Here is a 17,481-nt window from a genome sequence, read left to right on the forward strand (position 1 = left end):
CATGACTAATTTTCCTTGCTTTGTTTCAGACTAATCTGCCAGTGTGGAAGCATCTTTTGGTACTGATTTAATGGAAGATTTAAGTATTAGACCAGTTCGCTTGTGTAAAATTGCCATCAAACTCATTTAATCAAAGCTTCATGGGTTCGAATGAGCATTCCTAATCATATTTTTACATACGGATTGTGATGGCACAATCCAGGGAATCCTGAGCTTCCAGTTTGTCTGGGATTTCACACATTTTCCGAATCCTTTAGGTTCTCCGGTTTCCTTCCACCTCCCAGAAAACTGAGAAATATGAAGTGGTAGATTGACTACACTTAACTGCTCCTGTGTGGGTATATTGTTCTTCAATGGTCTGGCATCCCATTCAGGGTGTATTCCCATTTTACAAAAATAACATTCCCAGGAATTAATGATTTTTTGTTTTTAGGTTAAAAAATCTTTAGTGTTTAAATACCTTCATGTTTTTGACCATTTTGTTCTCTTTGAATATGTTCAATAATATTTTATAACTAGTGTTTTTGAAGCAAAAATGGTCTATAATAGAAAAAAACGAATAATGTCGGCTTGTGGAAAGCAAGACGCATGAAGAATCGATTTAGAACCGCATCATAGCACCTTGAAACAAAACTACAACGATACGTAAGACCACAGAGACATTAGTGTGTAAATATTTACACAAAATACTGCTCATTAGCACACAATCAGTGCTCTAGCTAATATAGTTCTATTTTGTCACGGATACAGAAATTACATTAGGTTGATTTAATGGGAAAATCATGAATCGTCATTGTTGCATTATCGCAAATAAACAAAATAAACCAATAATTACTTATTACTAATGAAAAAGAATAAAAATGATGGCAATACGATTTTTTTTTCATTGTGTTACAGGTATTCTATATTTTAACTTTAATTTTCCAGCTTTGAGCTTGTTTGTCTGTTGTTTTTCATCTTGGTCTGGAAAGTGTGTGTGCCCGCTTGTGTGTGTGTGTGTGTGTGTGTGTGTGTGTGTGTAGGTGGGTGTGTATTTTTCTATGGGTGTGTGTCTCGACTTGTTGTCACCTGTTTCCTGCTGCAGGTGTCACACACTTGCTCGCTCGGTGCGATGTTAAACAAACCGAACACACACACACACACACACACACCAAATCTGTAATAACTCAAAGACAACACTATGAGAAAGTGAAACACTATTCTCATATACAGTGTGTGCATTTTAGCGTATATTAACGCTATATTTCATTTCCTGATGGCTGAGGATACATTAGTGCTAAGTCTGAATTAACAAAAGGCTTTGCTAATAGGAAAGGTAATTACTAGTGCACATGTGAGGCAGCTTTGTGTGTGTGTATGTGCCCACCATCCTCCCGACGCTCCTGGCTACCCAGAGACCACACAGGCCATTATTACCTCTTTTTAAATGCCTGCTGTGTTACAAATTGTAATTTGCTTCACATTAGCTTTACTGCTGATCCTTGCATGAAACTCCAACCTTATGCAGTTTGCCTTAGACATAGACACCAACCGAAAAAGCAAATAATTAGTAACTGGGAAAAACACTAGGTGCTGGTTCTGTCCAGTTTGGGTGTCCGTGCCCACTGCAGCCTCAGCTTCCTGTTGTTTTCTGACAGGACTAGTCCACGATTTGTCCTTCTGCTTCTACAGTAGCTTGTCCACCTTAAGCTTTGACATGTTGTGATTCTGAGATGCTTTTCTGCTCACCGTGATTGTAACGAGTAGTTATTTTAGTTCGCTAGAATCAGCTACAGACCTGGCACACACAGAATGTTGTTTTTTTTTTCTTTTTCACAGTGTTCCTGGAGATCTGTGGAGATGAGAAGATTCTGAAATACTAAATCCACCACTTCTGGTCGCATTACGGTCTCTGAGACCAGAATTGTTCCCCATTTTGATGTCTGAAGTGAACATTAACTGAAGCTCTTGACCTGTATGACCTTGTGAATTGCGCTTCTGACACATGATTGGCTAATTGGATAATTACAAGAACGAGTGTGACCTCATCTTTACATGCAGTAGCTGACATCGCATAATAGCTTGGATTTTTCATGCAGGTTCTTCGTGTCGTTCCATTTTGTTAATAGTCTGGAAATCTCTGAGAGGAAATTTGCACACCATATTTGCGATCTATAATCCATAACCACACAGAATACTGTGCTATTATATTAATTCATTTTTCATCAAATGATCCAGGACAGGTTCAAAAGCTCAGAGATGCCAGTGTGGTAATGAAGTGGTTACTGTGAGTCTCACTGCAATTAGCAGCCATGCGTGCGTGTGTGTGTGTGTGTGTGTGTGTGTGTGTGTGTACAGTTTGTGTATGTGTGTGTCTCTGAGGGTTTCACAGGACGCTCCTTTTACTGCACCTTCACACACCGATTATTGTTACAGCAGCTAAACAGCACACACATTTAATTGGCCTTCGGTTTCAGTACACAGTAAGAAGGGGGAGGTTCATAGCTCATATCCCATGATGCATTGTGGCAAGTTAAGTAAACTACATCAAACACAACCTGTGCTGAAAGATTTCCTCTATATTATATCATCAATGGCGTGTTGATGAAATATAATGTTACATTCTGCAACAGCTGTTTGAAGTAAAGGAGAAAATGAGGCAAAGTAAAAGTAAAGATAACCGTGTTGTTGTGTTTTGTTTTGTTTTGTTTTTCGTATCAGCGAATGTTTATATATAAAGGGTCAAATAGTCAGAGGAAAAGTACCAGATTTGGCTTGTGAGACTAATATAGTGTAAACTCCAACAAGAGCAAAGACTCATGGGAAACTATGGGTTCATCACAGACAGATGAGAAGATAAACAACTACAGATTATTGTGTGTGTGTGTGTGTGTGTGTGTGTGTGTGTGTGTGTGTGTGTGTGTGTGTGTTACTTAAAGGTGGACAAGTATTGAAGTAGAAGGAGGCAGAGTGTGATGTGTCGGATCACTGAAGGCTCTCTCTCTCTCTCTCTCTCTCTCTCTCTCTCTCTCTCTCTCTCTCTCTCTCTCTCTCTCTCTCTCTCTCTCTCTCTCTCTCTCTCACACACACACACACACACACACACACACACACACACACACACACACACACACACAGTAATGAAACCAGTCTTTAATTTCACCTTGCTGTCACAGTTTCTCCTTTTTACTTTTTTCCTCCAATTTGAGAGTTTTTAAAGGTCATGTGACCGAACAAGGTCAACAAACAAACAAACAAAAAAATTAAGATGTGGAAAAAGTGTGTGTGTGTGTGTGTGTGTGTGTGTGTGTGTGTGTGTGTGCGCACTTCTCATCTTGTCCTGTCCTCTCCCCCCTACTGACAGAGGCACCTCCTCCTGAGCCCCACATAAACACAATTCGTTCCTCCACTGAACTGAAATGATTACCATAAAACACTGACTTGGTGTTTATTATTATATTATTCATATATTATTAACATGATGGTGTCACTGTTGAACTTTAACCTCTAGATGAAGGCTAGTGCTATAAAAATGTTAAAGTTTGAAGGAGAAACTCTTGTCATTGCTACTTTGTTCTACATGTGACATTGGACACAAGCTGTGTTTGTCCTGCAGCTTCTTCCACAATCTCAACTTTTAATTAGAGGGATTCATTCTGATTAGTCTGATTTTTATATAATTAATATTCTCACTCACTCTCACTCATCTTCTACCGCTTATCCGAACTACCTCGGGTCACGGGGAGCCTGTGCCTATCTCAGGCGTCATCGGGCATCAAGGCAGGATACACCCTGGACGGAGTGCCAACCCATCGCAGGGCACACACACACACACACACTCATTCACTCACACAATCACACACTACGGACAATTTTCCAGAGATGCCAATCAACCTACCATGCATGTCTTTGGACCGGGGGAGGAAACCGGAGTACCCGGAGGAAACCCCCGAGGCACGGGGAGAACATGCAAACTCCACACACACAAGGCGGAGACAAGAATCGATCCCCAACCCTGGAGGTGTGAGGCAAACGTGCTAACCACTAAGCCACCGTGCCCCCTATAATTAATATTATTACATTTTTTTTGTTGCAAATTTCCACTTGGGGATCTATCTATCTATCTATCTATCTATCTATCTATCTATCTATCTATCTATCTATCTATCTATCTATCTATCTATCTTTATCTAGCCACCTAGCCATTTATCTATCTATCTATCTATCTATCTATCTATCTATCTATCTATCTATCTATCTATCTATCTTTATCTAGCCACCTATCTATCTATCTATCTATCTATCTATCTATCTATCATAGTCTCGCTGGTACAGAGAGTGAGACAGGTGTCTTATGACATTAACATGTAGGTTTGTAACTCTTTCTCATTAGTGAACGTTGTAAGTGTTCACCTTGTTAAATTAACACACACCAGTGAAGACATGCACTGTCTCCAGAGAGAGAGAGAGAGAGAGAGAGAGAGAGAGAGAGAGAAAGAGAGAGAGAATCCTTTCTTCTTAAGAGGTTAGGATTTAACCCTAGAACTATCATGAACCAGTCTTTCAGCACTTATTGTACATCTGTAGAGACTTCGGCAGAAAAACAAAACTGAGCAAGAAAAACAGTGTGAGAGAGACTCGGACTCAGAAAGACAGAAAAGAGGAGGAGCGCCTTGGAGAGGGTTTGTGTAAATGTTCTGCTACAGTGAAGGGGGTCGTCACTGGAAACATGAATATTCATGATTTATACTAATGAGGTGTCTCACTTCTCACTGTATCAGGTCTCGGTGCTCTCAAAGGAACAGTACAGTAATGACTTCATTAATTAAAACTGTGTCTCTTGGAGGCTAATTGAGAAGGTGAAACCTTGAACACACCCATCTACACACACACTTTATTCTTTTTTTAAGGGGTTTGGGAGAGTTACATCTGAGGTTTGGGACAAAGGGATTTTGATGTCTCTTCTGTCGTCATGGTGATTCTAAGCTGTGAAAGTAAAGGGTTAATGAGAACGGTGATTAGAGAGACCCACACATTCACAGTCTCAGTGTTAGTGCACTGAGAACTGTAATTAGTCTATAGAGAGTCAAATAAAGCCATACAGGATGGCTGTCTCTGTCTGCTGTGTGTGTGTGTGTGTGTGTGTGTGTGTGTGTGTGTGTGTGTGTGTGTGTGTGTGTGTGTGTGTTAATCCTGATGAATGTCGGAATGATGATGTAACCTTTGCAGTGTTCTGATGTCATGACTTTGTGGTTTGAGTGATGTAAATGCTAGTGGAGGGTTAAACCAGGAGTTAAATGTGTGTGTGATGTAAAGTGATGTAAGATAAATGTGTAGATGTGTTAACAACTCGCTTGTGTCACAAGACACTTGTCTGGTGTCTCTTATAGGAACCTTGAAATGATTCCATGAGGTCCAGATTTAATCCTAATCCAAAATATTGTTTTATATCAAGGTTTATTATTTACTCAGAAAGTATACCGGCCAAACAATTAACAAGCGATGTGAGATAGGGAAAGGGGTGTGGCTTCCAGAAGGTCTGTTAATATTGAGGAGTTTAAAACACCTGCACAGCTGTCAATCATTTTGATTCATATGTAGATTGGCTTATCTTGCCTTTTACTTGGGAGTATTTGGGGGTTTTCATATTTTTGAGCAGGAATTTCCAACATTGTGAATATTCCTTCTTATTCACAATGGGTACTTGGCTGTCAGGACTTCTTTGGGGTTTTTACATTGATGAAAAAATAAATAAATAAATAAATAAAAATCGATGACAGAGTAACTCTATGTATGTACTGAATAATATCCTGAATAATGGAATGAAAGCTATGTGGCTTTATCAGATTTCAGAAGTTAAGTATATATACACGTATATACTAATATAGTGTGCTGTTTACATGAGCGATCCGATGTTAGCGTGCGTGTGAACCTACTTATATCGCGAAACGTTCGAAAAACAGAAATGAAACCACACAGGCATTTATTTATTTATTTATTCAGATTTTTTTTTTTTTTATTTGTTCACGCATGTTTACTGAAATTCAGTTCAATTAACAAGTGTGCATTTCTTTAACCCAACGGCTATTAGGCATTTCAAATAAATCTACAAAACATAGCAGGAAAATTTTATTTCATCTACATAAAAGTTTGTGTGTGTTGTGTGAGTCGTGTGTTATTCTAATGATTTGAACTCGATTGTTTATATAATTGATTGTACATAAATGCAATGCAAACTCAAATCTATAGTTTATTGTTTGTCTTTTAGCCGTGCACTAGCATCTGGCTCCACCCCCTTGGTTCGCTCGCTTGGTATCACAGAGCTTGGCTCCTCCCACTGAGTTCTGTAAAGCTTTCAATCTGATATTAATTTTAATAATAATAATAATAATAATAATAATAATAGACATCCTGTACATGACACAACAGCAGGTTCAGTAGCTATACTTTTAGTTATGTAAATAAGTAGGAGGAGCCAGAAATCCTACTGTAAAAGGGGTGGAGCTAAATACTTCAGTTCTGCCACAATCATTCCTGAGTTTCTTGTTTAAGGCTGACTGGTTCATATGTGACTATAGCCTCACTGGGCTGGTTTCCAGCAGCATCTACAAATCCTATCTCATGTCCAGACTCCGCCCCCATACTCTGGGTAAATACGGTGCTGTCGGCCACCTCGGTCACGATATAATGCGTTCCCTCATCGTTTACAATCACTTGTGTTAGCCCTTCTCTCATCATCAGCTGGCTGGCAGCAAACTGTAGGACTTCCTCATGGGCGTGGCCCAGCACCTGTACAACCTCCCCATAAACTTGCACTGCCTCATGTCCCTCCTCCTGGACATGTGCTTGTTGTTCATCAGCGGTTTGTACGTCCTGTTCTGCGGCGCCGTCCTGCTGGTCAATCTCTGACACCGCACACAGCAGAGCATCTAAAGCTGTAGATGGGCCAGTCCCATCCTGAATGGTTTCGTGCGATGTTTGCTCCGCCTTCTGCAATGTTTGCTCCTCCCCTGAGCCTGACGACTCCACCAGTACATAGTTCTTGTGTGCGTAGGGAATAATGCATCCGTCCTGCGTAACCTGCAGCAGCTCGGCATTGACGGAGGACATCGCCAGTGTCTGCAGTGTAGCAGCTGCTGATTCCTCCAGCTCCGCCTCCTCCATCTCTGTGCCCTGTAACTCCGCCTCCTCTCCGTATCCCTGGATGATGATGACCTGCTGCAGCGTTTCGGCTCCTAAACGGCCGTCCTCTGGTGTGAATGGGGTGTCGGTCTCAACGTACGATGACCCCTGCCCTTTCAGCCGACACTCGAATGACTTCGACACTATTCCTGGACACAAACATGCAAACACAGAGAATATTAAATCCTATAGGAAATGCATCTACAGTATATTTTTATAAATTTCACTCTTCTCATATCGCTGTATTCCTATTAAAAAAACTGAAACAAGGAAGTCACGTCAATTCGCTCCAACTCCTGAGCACGGGTAGAAGAAAAATCTCGATTCCTCTCTACGCTCTTTTTTCTCTGTCTCTCTGTCTGTCTCTGTCAACTTTTACTTTGTGTGAAAATGTTTGTGTGTGAAGGCAGACTCAGTTGCATACAGTATCGCACAGACAGCTGTCAATCACACAGAGTGACAGATTTTAGGATAAAAACATCAACGCAGAATGACAAACACTCACTCAGAGGATTCACAGATGTCAGTCAACCAGAGCGACACACACACACGCACACACACACACACACTCAAACCCAACAGGGTTTTCACTCTCTCTCATTTTTCCTCCTGTGTGTGTCAGAGTTGATGTATTTTATGTGCATGTGTGTGCTGAGAAACAATATAATGCTCCAAAACTTACGCACACACAACCGACTCACTCATTAAGAACCTTTTTTGATGGACAGATGACGAAGGGAAAGGTAAATAAATAAGTGCAATGAGGAAGTATGTGGATAAATAAACATCCAGTTATAAAGTAAGTGTGGTAGTGAATTACCTGCATGAAGGTAAGCGAGGTCAGGGTTCTCAATGTCCCGGTGTTTGTCTTTAAGGTGGTTTCGGAACTCAGAGGGTGAATTGGTGGCGAAATCACAACGAGGGCAGTTGTACATCATCACGCCCTCGTGTTTCCCCGTGTGCAGGATATGTTTCCGGATATTCTCTGCACAGTTTGACCTGGCAGGCACAAACATAACGTTAGTGTTCAGGATGCATGGAGTAGGATGTAAGGAGTAGGGATTAGGGTATAGGATGTTACCTGTAGTCACACCAGGGGCAGCGGTATGGTTTCTCTCCCGTGTGAACACGTTTGTGTCGGGTCAAATGAGACTGAGTGGTCGAGGCAAAGCTGCATAGATCGCAGCGGAAGGGGCGCTCACCTATACACACAGAAAACGGCGTCACAAATTTGCATAGGTAAGAAATACACATGTGTGTGTGTGTGTGTGTGTTACCTGTGTGTTGGCGCCGATGTTTAGTCAGAGCGTGTCGGGTTCCACCAGCAAATCCACAAAGATCACACAGAAATGACTTTTCGCCTGAAAAAGAGACCACTTACATATCAATCACTCGCATATTTAACACACCTTTAACCCATCTTTACAGCTAATCACTGATTAATTAATATATTTTAAGAGTTTTTATCCTGACCTCCGATCCTAATCACACCCCCTTACAATTTGAGCTTCAAATCCACCTCTTAACAATAAAACTACACGTTAAAACACCTAGAAACTGCAACTCCTGATAAGTTAATCACCCCATTTACCTGTGTGTGTCCTGTAGTGGTCCTTCATTGCTGAGTGTGTGAGAAAGGCATAGTGGCAAGATGGCCAATGGCACTTAAAGGGTTTGTCTCCAGTGTGAAGCTTCATGTGGTTATTAAGGGCCCACTTCTCACTAAAACTCCGCTCACACAATTCACAATCATACTTTCTACACACACACACAAACACAACAATAATATAATGCAATTATATTAAGTACCAGAGTGCTACACACAGTGACCACTAAAACTGACTCTATACAGAAAGAGAGAGAGAGAGAGAGAGAGAGAAAGTGTGTGTGTGTGTGTGTGCGTGTGATTAAGTGAGAAGTGCTGATTGTGTCAACAAAACTGATATAGCCATATAATAAAGCCACCGTGAGTGATGATCTAATATTATAGACACACGCTGCTGAATATGCAGCAAATTAATGTTCACTATGTTTAATTTGAGCAATAATCACAATGTAATAAACATAGTTTATAATAATAAAAAAAGGTTATTAGTGTAAAATCATTACAATGTGATGATTTCTCAGCTCCCATGATACTTTGCATTAAGCGACAGGAGTAGAACAGGGACTTTGTTGGGTTGTGTCATATTTCAGATTTTATATATGTAGCTGAGTCTGTGAAAGACTGTCACACACACATACACACACATACACGCATCTCCTTAGTTGTGTAAAAATAGCTGTCGGTTTGGACCAACGGATGGATGGATTGCAGGGATGAATGTATGCAATGCTTTTTTGGTTGTAATCTATCGCTCTCTGACACACACACACACACACACACACACACGCAAACAAACAAAGCAGAGTTCCTGCTCTCACACTCTCCCTTACTCCATTATTTTTGAATCTGTAGTTAACATTCAGCCTGTGACAGGACTGAAGTACCACTGTTCTGGTTGCCATTTGTTGATAGCACAGTGTGGGACAGGACGAACCTGCTCTGTGAAAGCTGGTTCAAGTATACATAGACTGAGACAGGGCTGTCACCTTAGCTCACCCTTCAACACTGCCTGGGCCTGATCCGAATTCACCTGCCTGGTCACCTCACGTGAGTACATGGAACACCTATGACCTTGGCAACAGGACAATTCACAGGAGGACTTCTGAAGGAGCAAGAGGAACCGGACACTGATGCGTCTGGTACATCCAACACTGGTGCACAGAGCAATGAGGGGAAGGAAGACTGTGCGATTGGTTCTACCGTTCATCGTAATATGCAACGGTCCACAACTGTGGCACCTCAATGTTGCAAGGCCAACTATGGACCTGGTCATTTCTTCTGGCTGAGGACAATGAAGGACAGGAGGTTGATATCAAACCTGAGGAACCAGGATCCATTAATCCTACATCCAATCTATTCCAGAGGTTCTAAGCTAAAAAGGGATTGACATGAGAAGTACCACAAACAATGTAGCTAGGATGACACCACACCAACTTCTCTCAAAGGAGGACTTTTTATTCATCTTCTTGTGCTGTTCGGGGTCTAGCTCCAAGACAGACCACTGATGTACCTGGAGCTTTCCTCACAGGTGCACACAGCAATGAGTGGATCTCCACCGTTCTTCACAGTACGTACCTCAATGCTGCAATGTCTGACAGAGATCCATACCTTATAAGTCACAAGCATTTTGTGATCACTTGACATCACGAAGGTGCCGCTTGAGGAGGAGGCCAACTGTCAAGTTGCTGGATGAATGAACAATAAGGAATCCTGTTGATCTTCAATTACTGGCCTACTCAGCCCACAAGAGGTCCAACACAAGATCAGGGAATCAAAGCCAGATAGATCTCACCACTCCTGCATTGACTTTTGGGCATTGATCTGATCTCTCCACTTTCCACTCCTGGACTGATTTCTCCAGTCTTGCAACAGCATTCAGGAGCTAAACTAAAAGTTGGGCATCAATCTGTTGCCCAGTGTGGACAGGTTTTTTTGCATGGTCATGGTATTTTTCAGTTACTCACATGGCTAAATGGTATCAGCAGGTACCCCTGGCCCCAGAAGTACAGTCAAGTCAAGATCATCTTCAGCACCTCCAGTAATCTTATGGTTCTACTGGTCCCTTATCTATGACTTTCCACCAGAGGTGGGAGTAAGTCACACATGTGCAAGTCACAAGTAAGTCTCAAGACATGAAAGTCAAGTCAAAGTCAAGTCGAGTCTTTTTTAATATTTGTCAAGCAAGTCTCAAGTCTCAAATTTGTGACTTAAGTCTGACTCGAGTCAAGTCGAGTCCCCCATCTCTGAGTCATTTAACTCAAGTCCGAGTCAAGTCTCAAGTCATGAATGTCAAGTCAAAGTCAAGTCGAGTCCTTTTTAATATTTGTCAAGCAAGTCTCAAGTCTCAAATTTGTGACTTAAGTCTGACTCGAGTCAAGTCATATGACTTGAGTCCCCCATCTCTGGTTTCCAATAGTTCACTAATTCTTCTTTCACCCGTGTCATTGCCACAATATTCCATCCAGTACCTTGGTTATGTTGTGATTAATTCAGAGACTTGGATCAAGCATCTTGTCTAGAAGGTGCTGGGGGAACAGAGAGAGGTTCGATTAACCACTAACCCATGAAAATGCTACTGTATATGGGTTAAACACAACAGAATGCCAGAGCAAATGTATCCTCTCAGTTCCCCCAGCACATTCTAGATAAGGTGCTTGGTCCAGGTCTCTGCATGAATCGCATCATAATCTTGGTACAGTATGCGGTAGATTAAGCTTCCAGTGTGTGTGTGTGTGTGTGTGTGTGTGTGTGTGTGTTACCTCTCCTTTGGCTGGCCTAGCCCATGCTTTCCCAACAGGTGTGTGTTAAGATGTTTCTTCATCACAAAAGCCCACCTACAAGAAGATAAGTGTGTGAGAATGTTGTATGTTTGATGTAGGTTCTCATGAGTCAGTCAGTTCGTATCCATTATGTTTATCTCTCTATAAAAACTGTGCTTTGTATTTCACAACATTTTCACTCGTCCACCGAGGGCACTAAAAGGAAGACTATAGTATCACACACACACACCATCATTACAGCCCAAATGAACCTAGGTTAATTGAGCAGTAGGCTTTTATTAAAGCAATAATGTGTGTGATAAGACAAGCTCAGCGGTGCTGTGTTGTTATTCTACAAGTTATTCTACAAAAACGTCCTTCTTAGTGCCTCTGCGTCCTCGACTAGTCTGATCTATACAGCCTGATTATTAGGTTTGTACCTAATTATGAATTTAAATGATTGCTTTTCCAATTCAAATAAATAATGAAATGAATCTCTCTCACCCACAGAGGTGGCATTTGTACTCCCTCATGCCGAGGTGTCTCTTTACGTGATTCCTAGCGTCTCCGAGTTGCGCCGTCGCAAAATTACAGATCTTACACATAAATGGCTTTGAACCTACAAAATAAAAATAAAAGGTTAAAACGCGTGCTCGTTGATGGAGAACATCGGACAGCACAGCAACCCGAGCTCAGAACAGAACCGGGGACCCTGAAGCCGCTGCTGCACGATCGTTCTGTACATAACAAATTATTACTACTGCATATTTTTAATGTAGAAATAGACAAAGTGTGATGATGTACCTGTGTGTGTGCGGACATGAGCGAGGAAGGCCATGGAGTTGCTGCTCTTGCAAACCTTGGCACAGTATTTGCACACGTTTCCAGGGTTCTCCTCCCTTTCACGGTTGATCTGCTCCGTGTCTTCTATCACATACTTATTTACCTCGCGTAACAGCTCCTCGTGTTTCTCTTTGATGTGTACGAAAAGTTCTTGCTCCGAATTGCAGGGCTCGTTACAGCGCACGCACCTGAAGGCGGAGCCTCCGTCGGGCCGCTCATCCACGCTGCCGCGCTCTGTTCGTAGGTGTGCCGAGCTGCTTAGGTGCTGCTGCAGGCTGCTGTCAGAGTGGAAGGACTTCCCACACAGCAAGCAGTGAAAGTTCTTCTCCTTCGACGAGTGTTTCATCGTGATGTGGACGTTCAGGCCGCTGAGCCCCTCCGCCAGGAACCCGCAGTCGTCGCACCGGACGCGTGTGCTCACTTCATGGCCATCTGACATTTTTAGCATTTTTGCTGCCTGATAGAGAGACTCTCCGTCATCTTTGTCACGCAGTCCGTCTGTCGGCACTTTCAAGGAGAACACACACTCGTCAAACGCAGTCGCTCTGTAAACACGCCTCTCACTACATCGACTTTCAGCAGTTGTCTCACACATGTCCTCCTCTTCTTCATCATCATCATCATCATCATTATCATCATCATCATCATCATCGTCATCATCATCACCACCATCACCATTGTTGTAATCCTCCTCACCCATCTCAGTGTTTCCTGGATTAGGGCACTCTAATGAGTCTTTAGGGCCTTTTGTATCTTCACTGGACATCAGATGTGGGTTCAGTTTCAGCTCTTCTTCACCTGCACTTACTTTTTCTGGTGCTTTGGCTTTTTCTGTATCATTATTCGGACCACCTGAATCTGGTTCTGGATCAGTGTTCTGGTTCGAGGTTTTGGTGTTCGGCTGCATGTTCTCAGACAAGTTGTCAGTATTTTGTTGTGCGTTTTCTTTGATTTTGTCTGTGCTGTCTGAATGCTGGTTGACGTTTTCAGCAAGTTGGCTTGTGTTCCCGTTGTGTTTATCCCCGTTCTTGTCATGTTGGTGTGTGTTGTACTGTTTCTGTAGGTATCTCTGCCGTTTGAGTTTGTGTTTCTCTGTCGCAGTGTGTCGCGACATTTCTCTACGTGTCACTGCGTAATAACTGCATGCCAAGCACACAAACTCAAAATCCCGGGTGTGTTTGCGACGCACGTGCAGGGCCAGCGAAAGTGCAGAATGGGCAACGAAGTAACAGTGATCGCAGGAGTAAACTGAGTCGTACTTGGGCTTTTTACAGGGAACATCACTTCCGGTTCCCTCTGCCTCTCCTTCCTCCTCTACATTTGGTGTTTCTTGCTGTGTAGCATTGGGTGCGTTGTGTGTTTTCTCAGCTGGCTCTGCCTCGATGTGCTGAGCCACTTGCTCAGCATTTAGCATAATAACTGCCTCTTGTCCATCGCTGTCGCTCTGCATTCGTTTAATGTGTTTTTTGGTTTCGCAATGCCGATCCATGTCTCCTTTGGTCACACAGGAGTAGTTGCACAGTTTGCAGTGGAAACTGTACGTGCGGCTGTGTTTGCGGCGGATGTGCACGCTGAGGTTTGTTGGATTAGAGGCCACGAGGCCACAGTGACTGCAGCTCATTACCTGAGATGACTTGGGCCTTCCACGTTTCCGTTTGTGAGAAACGTTTGTCTCCATTAACTCCGCTAAAGTGTGTTGAGCCGATTCGGTCTCTTGAACGTCCTCACCGACACCGTCGCCTTGTTCGCTCTGCTCGTCTGTGTGTTTTTGTTCGTCTGATAGAATGACAAGCACTTTTTCAACGCACTGCTCAAACATTGGGCCAATGTTTTTCTCCAGTGCCAAGTTTCGGTGGGATTCATCGTTCAGGTGTGCGTTCATCTCCTGTGCTGTGCAGGTGTAAAGACCGCAGCACCTGCAGTAGAGACGCTCAAAACGCTGCGCACCAGAGCAGAGCTGGGCTATAGTGGGGTCATCAGAGCTGATCTGGTCTATAGGGGGGTCACCAGAGCTGATCTGGTCTATAGGGGGGTCACCAGAGCTGATCTGGTCTATAGGGGGGTCATCAGAGCTGATCTGGTCTATAGGGGGGTCATCAGAGCTGATCTGGTCTATAGGGGGGTCACCAGAGCTGATCTGGTCTATAGGGGGGTCATCAGAGCTGATCTGGTCTGTAGGGCAGTCATCAGAGCTGATCTGGTCTGTAGGGCAGTCATCAGAGCTGATCTGGTTTATAGGGGGGTCATCAGAGCTGATCTGGTCTATAGGGGGGTCATCAGAGCTGATCTGGTCTGTAGGGCAGTCATCAGAGCTGATCTGGTTTATAGGGGGGTCATCAGAGCTGATCTGGTCTACCGGGGGATCATCAGAGCTGATCTGGTCTACACAGTTGAACTGCTCTACAGGAGGTGCATCAGTGCAGAGCTGATCTGTAGGGGGCACTATAGATTTTGGGTGATCTATAGAAGGCAATTTCATCACAACATTTTCAGCTGTGCGTGTTTCCTCTGCACCTGTCGTACCCATTGTTTGAGAATGCAAGCTACTGTGTTTCCTCCTGCAGTGGATTTTCAGAGCAGTTGGAGTTTTCGCCACAAAACCACACTCACGACATGCACGGCCGTTATCCTCCTCATAAGAGGCTACAGAGGGGAGGAGTGTTTCACACCGACTAAGAGTTCCTTCATTTTTACTATTATCTGTAGCATCCGTACAATCAGGGAGAGCTCGTTTGTCCTTAATCTCAAGTCGCTCCTTGCTCATCTCCTTCCTCAATCGTAGCTTTCTTTTTGAAAAGTCCATTTCTTCAGCTTTAACTAACCATTTAACAAAGCAACTGGGAGAGAGGTTAGAAAGGAATCAATACACAAGTCAGTGAAACACGACTGATATTTGTGATCTGGTGGTGGGTTGTTGCTTGTTTTCGTTTAGGTTTTGCTGACATCTAGTGGTAAGCTATAAAACTTACATTAGAAAAATAACTAAACAGACAGATGACAGTCAGACAGAACAGTCTGATTAAAAATAATTTCTATCTGTGCAAAATTATGAGTTTACGGACAGATGCGAATAAGGGTGTCTTTGAAATATTCATTTCAAATGTGTTTTTTGTTTTTTTGTATTTTGACACACGTTCACACATCGAGTCATACATTGATGTCTATGAACAGGTGTAAGGTGTTAATTGTGAATGTGACACTTTAATACATTTTAACATTGTAATCGTTCGCAAATTGCTGTGGTATAAGAGGAATAAAACACTTCAGTGCTGGTACTAATATACAATCAACTTCTTGTGTATAACGGCCACATAACACTACTCTATGTATCAGTGATTGTTTTCAAACAAAAGCACTTCTGAATTCTAAATTCTAACATCAAACTCTTGACTCTTCTGAAACTATGATCAAGGAACGTGTCAAAAACCACCGACTTAACACGACAGTTAAGATGAACCATTTGAAGCTATTAATAGTGTTACTAAACATCTGGACACATAAATAGTTGTTTAAACAGATCCTCTGGAAACAAGAGACTGTGGGGTTGGGGTCAGGGCTGTTGTTCTACCACTTAAACATTAACACACTATGTCTTCTTGGAGATTTCTTTTTTTCGTGTAGAGGTTAACGTCTTTGGACCTTTTAGTTCCAGTGAAGGGAAATTGTAATGCTACAGTTTTAAAAAAATCCATTTTATATTATTGCATGATTCCATCTTTGTAGCAACAGTTTAGGGAAGAACCACATGGTCAGGTGTCCACATACTTTTGGCCATGTAGTGTGTAATTTGGGGAAAAGGAGGAAGGGACACAACACAACACAACACAACACAACATGTGCATGCAGCTTCTCCTGGACATAATTTTTGATTGTCAGCAGCTACTTAACACACGTGTTAATCTGAACATTTTATATTGATCTGACTGCACAACCATAAACATATTATTTAGGCTGTTAAACAAAGTGTGTTTAAAATGCACATATACTGCGTAAAGGAACCGGACGACTAGTAACTATAATGTGGAGTAAAAGCAGATTTCAACTGACATCTTCCCATTTTTATTATATATCATGTTAACTGGGGCACACACACTTCCTATGGATACAAACACATGAGCGGCATACTGTCTGTCCAATAGGAACGCGCAAAGAGGCGTCCCTATCCAATAGGAAGCGAGAGAGGCGGAGAATACGTGCTCTCAGGCTCAGAAAACGACGGCAGCACAGAGGCCCAAAAAGGCCACGATTTGCGACCTCGTAAACACGTTATTTTGCACTTTATAAAGCAACACGGCTGTGTTTTGTAACAGCTACCAGACATGAAGAAATATTTTAGACAGTTAGAATTACCACAAAAACACAGTTTACCTGAAATAATCCCCTTTTCACTCAGTCCGCGCTTTCTGAGCTTAGTCACCAGCGGCGTTCCGTAGTGTGGTCGTGACGTCATACGTCGAAGTGTATAGGAATTAGGAGCCGGAAATGAAATAGTATAATGTACATGAATATATATTTTATTTAGACAATATACTGCTTTGTAAGTGCTATAGATTTTGTAGGTTTATTCGTGTTTTAATGTTTGTCTTGTATATGAAATATACACATACACACAGGTTATATACCATGAAGAGTACATTTATTTAATACAAAATATGTAAGCTAACAATAGACTGTGTAACTTGTGTAACCTATAAACTACACTATATACTATATACACTATAAACTATACACTATACTATATACACTATATACACTATACTCTATATACACTATACTATATACACTATATACTAGAAACGTAAAAATAAAAGAGAAATAAAAAATTTTATTTACTAAAAATAAAAAAATAAATAATAAATACTATTTTTAATAGAAATCAATAATAATATAATACTACTAATAATAATAATAATAATACATTATTTTTTGCTAGAAATAAAAAAGAAATAATAAATTAAAAAATAATATTTTTAATAGAAATAATAAACAAACAAATAAATAAATAAAAATACTATTTTTTAATAGAAGTAAAAAAAAAAATTATAAATAAAATAAAAATCAGAACGAATACAATAGGTTTCCAGCGCTTCGCGCTTGAACCCTAAAAATAAA

The 17,481-nt window shown here is 41.7% G+C and overlaps 1 protein-coding gene across 1 annotated transcript; it reads right to left on the bottom strand.

Moving 5' to 3' along the window:
* Positions 1-5,991: 5,991 nt before the first annotated feature.
* znf407 (zinc finger protein 407) lies at positions 5,992-16,839 on the bottom strand. Its single transcript, XM_060874924.1, has 9 exons — positions 16,738-16,839; positions 12,331-15,206; positions 12,031-12,145; positions 11,527-11,601; positions 8,753-8,919; positions 8,439-8,522; positions 8,243-8,363; positions 7,982-8,160; positions 5,992-7,310 (listed from the first exon to the last, which is right to left on the bottom strand). The coding sequence occupies exons 2-9, from the start codon at positions 15,170-15,172 to the stop codon at positions 6,508-6,510; spliced, it is 4,386 nt and encodes a 1,461-aa protein (XP_060730907.1). The 5' UTR covers positions 15,173-15,206; positions 16,738-16,839; the 3' UTR covers positions 5,992-6,507.
* Positions 16,840-17,481: the final 642 nt, after the last annotated feature.

This window comes from Tachysurus vachellii, chromosome 1 (assembly GCF_030014155.1).
Source record: "Tachysurus vachellii isolate PV-2020 chromosome 1, HZAU_Pvac_v1, whole genome shotgun sequence".
NCBI lineage: Eukaryota > Metazoa > Chordata > Actinopteri > Siluriformes > Bagridae > Tachysurus > Tachysurus vachellii.